We start from the raw sequence: 10,654 nt of genomic DNA on the forward strand, positions 1-10,654 counted from the left end.
TTTATTATGCTTATAAAAATATCTGGTTAGTAAGAATTAACTGATGTTAAGGTATATTTCATTAATTTAGAGTAAAATCTTTAGGCTGCCCCTGGCTATCTGCACTTTTTTGTTTCATTTTATATTGGACTAATACATTTACAATGATGAAATTTAGTGTATTGTTATAAGTTTTCAAAATAATATAAGAGTACAAAAAGAAAAGACATGATCGAAAAAAAAATCAGCTCAAAAACTTGTACACACTTAACAAACTTTTAACATCTTTCACATAAAATGTAAAACTTCTTTGTTTCCTGCATCACTTCAGCTTTCTCTTATCAATTTTTTTATTGTGTGTCAGGAGAGCACTCTGAATGCTCTGGGCCAGAAGGTAAAGGAGGTTTACCGGAACTGTATTGGAGACAGTGAAGCCAACCTGAGCACGTTGCAGATGCTGACGGCCATAGAGAGGCGTCTGGGTGATCTGCTGGAGTGCATAGAGCTGATTCCTGCTGACCGTCTCGCTATGGCTGAGAGAGCCAAGGAAAAAGAAAGGAGAATCAGGTGTGACTAATAAATCTAATTGTCTCTTTACTAAGTTAATCGGCTACATAGTGTCTACATGCCAGTATTTTTGTTTTTCTAGACTACGAGATGAGAAGCTTACTTTGCAGAAGCAGCACCAAGAAGAGAGAATTAAGAAAGCCACTGAAAGAGCTCAAGCTGAGATCAAGCAAATGGTAAGTTAGAGGCTTAATTATTTAGGCTGAATTAACAATATAAATACACCCTTCTAAAATCTAACCCTTCATGTATACCTTTTCTAGACTGGAAGGAAGCTGATGCCTCGTTCCCAGCCTCCTATTCGTAAACTCAAGAACAAAGAGAACAAGGATATCACAGACAAGGAGAAGGAGGAATATCTTTACTTTTTTACTTAAAGCATTTTCTGTTTATTAATGATACCATCAGCACTCCAAGACAGGGAAAGGTCATTATATCCTTATATGTCTATTAGTGCTACAATAATAGTAATACAAAATAATGAGCAACAATAAGTCATGGACTTATTGATTCTTAAATTGACTTAGCAAAAAGATATTTAACAGAATATTTTATGTGTAGGCATTTAAATGATTGTTTTTGTATGGACAATACTTAGGACTTATGACCATACTCTCTCCCATTCGGAAAATAACTTTCAATATGGTCAGATTTTTTAGATGTTAAGCAACTTTTATTCTTTTCGCTCATACACAAACAGATAAGTACATCTTCATGTTTATATAAAACTATACAAAAATAAGCAAACAGTGGGTTTGTAAAAGCTGTTCTCAACAGTACCTGAACATAATGGACAATGTACATGACAGTCATATTGATGGGTATGTTGCTGCATAAATAATCTTTGCTATTATACCCTATTGTGCTGTTTCACAACCCTGCTTTAATATAGGCTTAACAAAATATACCAGATTTATCAAGCAGCTGTCAACTTGAGTCGATAGTCCCCAATACAAAATGTTTTCTTAAAATCAAAATTGTATATATTAAATCTTTGTGCAACTCATTGATGTTCATTAACACTTTAATGACAACATAGTTGGCTCGCAAGTACTCTGTTATCAGTAACAGCTCACATTCTAAACAATGGAAACAAGTGGAATTAGGCTGTTTAAATGACTTCATACAAAACATGTAGTGAGGACACAAATGCCCTGACAGCAGCCATGATGAAAGCAGATGCGATTTGTTGGCAGGAAAGAGAAAAACTGTAGGTCTGCTGGGAGCTCCTGTCTCTCAGCTGAGTCTTTTATTCCAGGTCCTGTAGGTTAATAGTACTGCCAGTGAACTGAGAGTTTTCAGAGCCATTATCCTCCTCAGCCATGGCAGAAGGCTCCTGATGGAAAACATACACATCTCAGTGATTTCAGTATTCATCCATAGAAAGAATATTATTACATTGTTAACTAATTAAATGTCTACAGGGCACCATAATAAAATTCAAATAAATAATACAATGGGAGGATTCTTTTAAATAAGCCATCACAAAACTACACTAGCTACACAAACTATTTTGAATTATGATACTGAACCTGCAAGATGTTGACAGGTAGGTCAACTGTTAGCTGGGAATGAGAACTGGAGGACTGTGAACTGAGCTGAAAAGCCAAATCTCCGTCTGTGGCAGGGTCATCCTGAAATACACAATAATATAATTGCACACTACCATGCAAAGTCAAACCAAACAAAATGCTTAACTCTACCCACCTGCAGTAGTTGAATCTGTACGTACTGTACTCCTGTTACTGGGTCTCTGATAGTGAGCCCTGCCGTGGTTGTTGATGCAGTCCCTTCTCCAAATCGTGGACTGCCTGAAGCCAGTGTCCCAGCAGCACTGGAACCCTTCACCCCCTTTGTCTTCCGCTGAGTTGCGCCTGCAGAAGACGGACTTACAGCAGGGCCTTTCTGCTTCTTCCGCTTTGCCAGCTGGATGGCTCTGTAGTCTGTGCGGGCAGAACCACTGCTCTCCTTCAGGAAGGGGCAAAAACAGAAATGCACTGTTAAAGCTTTTATTTCTCACAAGGGCAAAATATAAGGGCATATAGACAAAATGTACAACTTAAGGATAACAACCGGTTAACAGTCAAACTATCTGCTACAAGAAGAAACTCTTAGTCATATGCTACATAGAAATATTTTTAATGTACACCTGACCACATACAAGACCTTTCTGAACATCCCATTCTAGATTTAGTCTCCCCTTTACTGTTATAACCTTCAAATCTTCTGTAAAGACTATTTTGGAGTGTGGCAAAAAGGCATGGAGACTTGGGGTGCATTCAGTGTTCCAGTTCATCCCAAAGATATTCAGTGAGGTTAAAGTCAGGGCTCTATATAGACTTGTAGAGTTTGTACAGGCTAGTAGAGTTTGTCCAAAACATGAATTCATAGAACTTGCTTTGTACACAAAGGATTTTTCATGCTGCAACATGTTTGGTCCTTTTAGTTTTAGTGAATGTAAATTGCAATGCTTCAACATTCATATAAAGTTTGAGGCAAATGTTTAGGAAAGGCACGCATATAGGGTAATGATCAGGTTTCCACTTCTGAAAAATGTCCAGTAATTGTGCACGTAGATACCAAACTGACTGTTAGAAAAATCTGACAATACTATTCTTCCATCTTGTTTACTTGCTGCAACCTGGGCAACAAAAAATGCTCATGGTAATTAGCATTTTGGTTAAATTGGCTTGGTTAAATTGAAGTGTGTTCAACTGAAAGACAAACGACAGTGGCCTTCTAAATAAACGTTTGTTTTAAATAAATATTTTTAATTGATTTCTCCTCATTTGTGGTAAACGAACATGTACTAACGTTACACCAGCGGACAAATTCAGCACCCTCTTAACACACTGAAGTGCTTGCAGATGCAGAAGTGTAAACCTGGCCCTACTAATTTGCATCCTCTGTCCACTATACTCACAATAAATGCACAAGGAGCAGCTGAGGGTAGCTCTGTCTCTTTCTGCCCACTGTAGGATGTGTTGTGGTTGGGGAAAACAAACTGACTTAGAGCCTTGTTGTTCTCCGGCTGGCTCAGGACTTCCACTCCACTTATTAGTGGCCCCACAGCGGCTTCACTGCCCCCCATATCAGCCTTTACCTGGGGAGAAAGCAGCTCCGGTACTGTTGAAGATGCCAGAGGGGGAACAAGGGAGGAGGTAAGAGTTGGAGCAAGAGATGATGACAGTGGTGACGTGAGAGAGGAAGAGAGTGAGGGAGTAAGGGATGGGGTCAGAGAGGAGGAAGGTGAATCTACAGATAAAGCACTAGTGGAGCTCAGCACTTGGAGCTGTTCTGCAGATGAGGTGCTCTGTAAAGCCAAAGCCGTTAATGCTCCAAGTGCCTCGGGGTTCACCGTTTGTACATCCTCCAACTGCAGTGCAGCTTGCTGTAAGACTCCACCCCCTCCCCCTGCATCCAGGACATGTACCCCCATATCCCCACTTGCAGCCAAAATCAGAGGGTCCACTGGTTTGGCTCCTCCCAAAGCCGAGCCCACTGAGGCTGGATCTATGGTAAGAATCCCACTGCTTGCTAAAGCCAAGTCCATGGTGAAGGAAGCAGGGCCTGACTGAGGGGAAGGACCTGTAGGTACAGTGGAGGCTCCTGAGGGAACATTTGAGAAAAGGGAAGAGAGATCCAGGCTGCTGAGCTCCGTTCCCACCGAGCCAGGAGTGGTGGCGCTCTGAGCAGCACTGGTGAGCTCGCAGCTAGGCGTCAAAGTAGCCGTGTTTTCCAATTGACTCATCACATCTGGATAGAAGACAAGAAAAACAGTTATGACAAGTTATATTACAGATGTACCTGTACATGGCTAGTTATATAATGTTCTTAATATGTGGACACTTATGAATTTCAAACGTTCTGTGATAAAGTCTTTGAACATCATTGATGCAAATATTAAGCCAGATTCACTGACTGCACACTTACAGTAGTACGTTTACAGTTTGTGGGTGTGTGAACACACATACCTGGGCTGAGATTGTGGTGTTTAAGCATATGACTCTTGAGGCTGCTGCGGGATGAGAAGTTCTTGGTGCATCCTGCTACAGGGCACCTGCTCCTCAGAGACACCCCATCCTGACGGTGTTTCTTAGAGTGAATGTACAGGCTACTCCGTGCTGAGAACTTGGCATTACATCCTGCACATAATGTGACAAATGAACACTTTGAACACTTTTACTTCAAATTTATGCATCTATATCTCAAATAGTAAAGCAAGTTTTCGACAAAACCAAATGCGTGTACCAAGTTAATTTCTGTTCAAACGTAATTATAATGAATTTGCTTAGAATGAACTTAGGATCAATTTCATGATCTTAAAAGTGTGATAAACTAATGTCTGATGTCACTATGCGGCCATGCATGCACATGAGATCCCAACAATTAAAAAAACAGTCCATTTTTTTGTACATTAGCTTTATCTTGTAAACCTTGTAAATTCCATAAGATTTAAATGTAAGTGAAATTGTTTTACGTATTTGTCCTCTACTGACCTTCAGTTTTGAGGAAATTGGACAGATTTATATTTGACTGCCTTGATTTATGAGACATGTAATATCATGCCATACTACACTATCTATTATAAAGAGAATGTTTGCAAATACAGCAAAATCTTTATGCAATACAAGCAGCAAACATGTACAAGACACCAACCTTCTACTGGGCACTCAAATGGCTTAGTGCCCAGGTGGGTGATACTGTGGCCTTTCAGGTGCTCTGCGCGAGTAAAGGACTTCCCACAACCTTCTTCTGGACAAATGAACCTTCGATCATCATCATGCTTCCTGGAAAACAGAAATAGAACCGAAACAGAAAGAAAGCATAAGAAAGAATGCAAAAAAATTGGAAAACATTGACAAGCATTGTGCTTTCATTCCTGGAATCATGGGTGGATTCTTACCTTTTGTGGCGCAGCAGCTTTGACATGCTAGTAAAAGTCCATCCACAAGATTCCGAGTCACAGACAAATGGCCTCTCACCTGGCATCATTATGAAAGGAACAGAGAAAATAAAACAAATTGGTCAGTTGTTGAATAGTATTCAACTGATTAAATTTTTTTTTAAGTATATATCCCTGAGTGATCACCTGTGTGACTACGAAGATGGATTTTAAGGCGACAGGCCTTGTCATAGCGCTTGTCACAGCCTGGGTATGTACAGGTAAACTGGCTTGTCTCTCTGAAGTGTGTTCTGTTGTGGGAAAACAGGGCGCTGAAGGTGATGAAGGCTTTTTCACATCCTGGGGAGCAGCGAGCACACACACACACACTTTTATTCACAGTGGCATACACTCATGACATGATGCAGGTTGCATATGTACGTTTTATACACTGCACAGTGGTTCTGATGTTTAGGACCAGCTGCATAATTACACTGGAGAGGATGTAAAATGTGATGCATGACAGTTCTTTCTCACCTGGGAACTCACACTTATGTGGCCGTTCGGGCTCAAAGTGTGTCCTCTGATGGTTGGCGAGACGCGTGGCACTGCGGAACCTTTCACCGCACAGCTCGCACGCAAACGCGTCCTCTTGCTCGTGCGCTCGCGCATGAGCCTTCAGGTTATAAACGGTGGTGAAGCGGCGGCCGCAGTTTTCATACTCACACTCGTATGGTCGCACCTTGTCGTGCGATTGCAAGTGGCGCTTCAGCTTGTATGAGGTGGTGAAGGACCAGCCGCAGCCCTCCATTGTGCACTTGAAGGGCCTCTGGTCTTCAGCGTGAAACACCAAGTGCATCTTAAGCTTCTGGCGGCTCTCGAAAGCGCATGCGCAGCCAGGCTGCGGACACCGAAACGACACCGCGACGCCTTTCTTAGCTAAAGATACGAGGTTTGAGGGCTGCAGATCATCTTCGTTCGAACATCTTGGTTTCTGAGGTGTAGAATCAGAGTCGAACAGTGTCCCTTGTTCCCGTTTAACGGACGGACAGTTGTCCAGAGCACCGAGTTCGGACAGTGAGCAGTCATCAGTCAGCGTCAGTTCCTCGGAGTCGCTCACGGCACCGCCCTCGTCCTCGTCCTCCGCCATCTTACCCAGAGATTTCGTGCCACCCTCGTAGTTTAGGAGGACGATGTCTTCGTGCTCCTTCACGCCCAAGTGCTCTTTTAGACTCACCACTGCGTCCTCCTTGTACGTGTAGCCCTCCGGTGTGGCAGCCAGAGTTAAAACCCCGTTCTCGATAGTCACGATGATGCTCTGGTTGTTGATCATGATGGTGCCGGAGAAAGTCTCGGGTCCGTCTCCGTTACCGCTGCCGGACAAGTTCACGTAGTCCGCCATTAAAGCTTGGCTGTTATTGTCCGCCAGTAAATCAGTGTTCTCGTGACCTGCAGCCACCGACACTAAATCACTACAACTCATCACATCAGGTCTCTTCGCCATGCTGCGCGTCTCGGCTTCCTGTTTCCCGTCTGTTTCAGAACCGGTTTCATTTCCAAGCTTAGACTCGGTTGTTAAACTGTCAACACTGCGTGTGGACGACGGTTTGGTTTTGATTGTCAGATTTCCGTCTTGTGTTTCCGGGTAAAGCAGGTCGTGTTGCGCGTCTGCTCTCTTCTCTCTGTCCTCCTCACACACGTCATGTGTTTTGTTAAAAACGACGTAAAACTCCTTGGGGTTTTTGTCTTCGGATGATGCAGGTGTACGGTCGCTGACAGACGGACACATATCTCGGTGCTGTTGCTCACACTGCGCCGTGTATCCGTCTTCCTCCCCGTCGAACAGAGGCAGCGCCATTTGCAGCACGTCCTCATTCTCTTCTCCGTACTTTAGTTCGGCTCTCACGAAGTCAGGCGTCAGGTCTAAATCACCGAACTCTTTCTCCTTCATCACGTTCAGGTTACAGAGCTCAACATGAGCCACCTGAACGTCCTCCGACAGCGTACTGCTGCTTTCGCTCCGTTTCTGTTGTACACAGAGTCGAGCAGCGCTGCCATTTTGTGCCAGCAGCCGAAGCGGAGCAGACGACGGCCGGTTATTGTTGTTGTCGGTTTGCAATCCAAAGCTGTTGTCGTTTGAAGTTTGCCTAGGAACAGTCCCTGTTGTCGTTCCCGACGACGACATACCACTCTCAGGCAGGACGCCATGTTGGTAGTGAGTGTTTTGGGCATTAGAAAGCCCCTGGATTTCCATCTTGGTATCCCTGTAGCAGCGGCACGTTAAAGTCCCGCCCTCCGCGATCCCGCCGAGCCACTACGCGCTTTATGGCGAGCCATAGAGTCAAACTGAGTCCGGAACTGGATCGAGTCAAGTGCGGAACGGACTTAAAGATCATTGAGCAATTATTGGATTTCTTTGCGTGGCACTAAAGCGCCGTTTGTAAAGCGTCATTCACTAGAGTGTCCCAAGTTATCTAAAATATGTATGAAATATATTTTCCGCCTAATTATGAAGGATGCCATATTGTTAGCAAGTGCTAGATGGCAGTACAGGACAAGTCTTTGCTCAGCATCAGGGTCAGGTTTATTGGCCAAGTGTGTTTACACACACAAGGAATTTTGTTCCATCTGTTTGTGACTCTCAAAAGTACAGACATAAATAACACTATACTATACAAGACAAGATAATACAGACATAAATAACACTATACAAGACAAGATAATACAGACATAAATAACACTATACTATACAAGATAATACAGACATAAATAACACTATACAAGACAAGATAATACAGACATAAATAACACTATACTATACAAAACAAGATAATACAGACATAACACTATACTATACAATACAAGATAATACAGACATAAATAACACTATACTATACCAGACAATACAATTCAGACATAAATAACTTTATACTATACAAGATAATACAGACATAAATAACACTATACTATACAAGACAAGACAATACAGACATAAATAACACTATGCTATACAAGACAAGACAATTCAGACATAAATAACTTTATACTATACAAGATAATACAGACATAAATAACACTATACTATACAAGACAAGACAATACAGACATATATAACTCCATACTGTACAAGAGAAAATAATACAGACTATACCAGACAATACAGACGACGTGAGACAATATAGACAGTATGAGTATTAAATATGAATACAGAATATATGACTGATCAGTTATGAATATAAAGTGTGAGAGTGCATGGAAGTGCAAATAACAGTATTGTGCAATATTATGCTTTTGTATAATATATAGCAGCAGTAGTGTGTGTAACATATACGGATGATGTGATGACTGACAATGATAATGCAGTACTTATAGATATGAAGCAGGGAATATAATTATGGTGAGTTGTTAATCAGTGTGATTGCCTGGTGCCTGGGGAAAAAACTGTTCTTGTGTCTGGCAGTTTTGGTAAACAAAGCTCTGTAGCACCTGCCAGACGGGAGGAGCTGAAAGAGGTTGTGTCCAGGGTGTGAAGGGCCCGTAGTGATTTTTTTCTGCCCGGTTTCTGGTTCTTGTATGGAACAAATCCTGGGGAGTGAGCAGGGGGGCACCAATTATTTTTTTCTGCTGTTTTTACTGTACGTTGCAGTCTGTTCCTGTCCTGTTTTGTTGCTGCTCCAAACCAGATTCAAACCAGATGATGGATGTGCACAGGACAGATTGAATGACTGCAGTGTAGAACAGCATCAAGAGCTCTTGTGCCAGACCATACTTCCTTAATTGATGTAGAAAGTACATCCCCTGCTGGGTCTTTTTGATAATGGAGTTTACTGTATGTTGCACTCCCATTTCAGGTCTTGGGAAATGGTAGTGCCCAGAAACTTGAAGGACTCCACAGATGACACCGGGCTGTTGGATATTGTGAGGGGGAGTAGTGTTGAGGGGTCTTTCCTAAAGTCCACTATCATCTCCACAGATCATCTCAACATGATCTATGCCAAATTTGAGCCCATATATGGGAATGTCATTGACTCTATATAGGGAAATCGCAATTCATTTATTCTAGTCACAGATTGTTAGCCAGGTAGATCTGATAGAATAATTATCAGCTGTAATACGTACTATATAGCAAACATGAGTTAAATGAGCAGTTAGCAATCTGAATCATATTAAAATGTTTATATGATATGATAACTAATAATATATTATTAATATTTATCTGGTCAACCTGATAGGATACCTGAGAAATTCCATATATCTAGTCATATAACTACTTTTGAGTATATATATTGATTAAATATACAACTTTCCTCAATTCCAGCAGCATATACATGCAGCATATACATAGCGGTGTAACTGGCTTGTAAATTACAGCAGTATTACTTATTTCACTTGAAAAATTAAACATTTCCAGGTAATGCATAAATGCTGCTTAGCATGACTACCACTGGAGGGTAGTCTGTCTCTGCAAATTTACAAAATGCAAAGTGTCTATAAAACGTGAGACATCAGATCCAGTCTTTGTCTGTTAGATTAAATGTTTATTTTTATCTCCTGTTTCGACCTGGTGGTCTTATGGCAATTTACAGCATATGACTACTGATACTGGCTAAAAGAGTGTTAATTATGCTTGGAATTAAAGAGTTAGACATATGAATAAACACTATTATTAATATGTTGCTGTGATAGTCTTGGTGTAGTGAATAAGAGGAAAGTTTTATGTTAATATGGCAATTAAAATTATTTTATCTCAACAATATATATATATATATATATATATATATATATATATATATATATATATATATATATATATATATATATTCATTTTAACAACATTGCTGTTGAAGTATATATTATGAATTATTCTACAGTATACAGTATATATTATTCTAATTGTTCTACAGTATATAGTAAATCATGACTGAATTGTACTATTATGTTATGTACTATTTTATGAAAAATTAAAAGAGAGAGAGAGAGAGAGAGAGAGAGAGAGAGAGAGAGAGAGAGAGAGAGAGAGCTGACTGATGGAAGATGGAAGAAGAATAAAGAAATAAGACATTAAAAGGTTTTGATGCTTGTGATGACAGCATTTCTTAATAAACAGGAGTCATTAATGCCACATCTGAATACAGAATATTAGACTATTTATTATTTAATTAGACTAACTCTATTTCTGTAAATCTATTATCATATTGTAATCGTATACCAATTTTAATCTTA

General features: G+C 40.7%; 3 protein-coding genes across 5 annotated transcripts in view; 1 reads left to right on the top strand and 2 right to left on the bottom strand.

Moving 5' to 3' along the window:
• LOC113642852 (Krueppel-like factor 15) overlaps positions 1-513 on the bottom strand; it is a 21,594-nt gene extending 21,081 nt beyond the window's left edge. Inside the window, exon 1 of one of the 2 annotated variants that reach the window (XM_027146557.2) lies at positions 419-513. The gene's annotated coding sequence lies outside the window, so the exon portion shown is untranslated. Of the gene's footprint in view, positions 1-388 lie in introns of both variants that reach the window. The other variant, XM_027146556.2, reaches the window with a different exon arrangement.
• Positions 1-1,301, top strand: part of cfap100 (cilia and flagella associated protein 100) — an 8,927-nt gene extending 7,626 nt beyond the window's left edge. Inside the window, exons 13-15 of the mRNA XM_027146553.2 lie at positions 344-546; positions 629-722; positions 810-1,301. Coding sequence (XP_027002354.2) covers positions 344-546; positions 629-722; positions 810-923 — 411 coding nt within the window. The 3' untranslated portion in view covers positions 924-1,301. The remainder of the gene's footprint in view (positions 1-343; positions 547-628; positions 723-809) is intronic.
• si:dkey-156n14.3 (zinc finger protein ZXDC) lies at positions 1,198-7,740 on the bottom strand. Of its 2 annotated transcripts, none has more exons than XM_047813324.1 (9): positions 5,969-7,740; positions 5,639-5,791; positions 5,453-5,531; positions 5,206-5,336; positions 4,521-4,691; positions 3,470-4,302; positions 2,279-2,514; positions 2,079-2,180; positions 1,198-1,882 (listed from the first exon to the last, which is right to left on the bottom strand). In XM_047813324.1, exons 1-8 carry the CDS (start codon positions 7,683-7,685, stop codon positions 2,108-2,110), a joined length of 3,393 nt encoding a protein of 1,130 aa, XP_047669280.1. In that variant the 5' UTR covers positions 7,686-7,740; the 3' UTR covers positions 1,198-1,882; positions 2,079-2,107. The 2 variants fall into 2 exon arrangements, with proteins under 2 accessions (XP_047669280.1, XP_027002352.2); XM_027146551.2 differs by having other exon boundaries at positions 2,254-2,514; positions 5,969-7,739.
• Positions 7,741-10,654: the final 2,914 nt, after the last annotated feature.

Source organism: Tachysurus fulvidraco, chromosome 5, assembly GCF_022655615.1.
Source record: "Tachysurus fulvidraco isolate hzauxx_2018 chromosome 5, HZAU_PFXX_2.0, whole genome shotgun sequence".
Taxonomy (NCBI): Eukaryota; Metazoa; Chordata; class Actinopteri; order Siluriformes; family Bagridae; genus Tachysurus; species Tachysurus fulvidraco.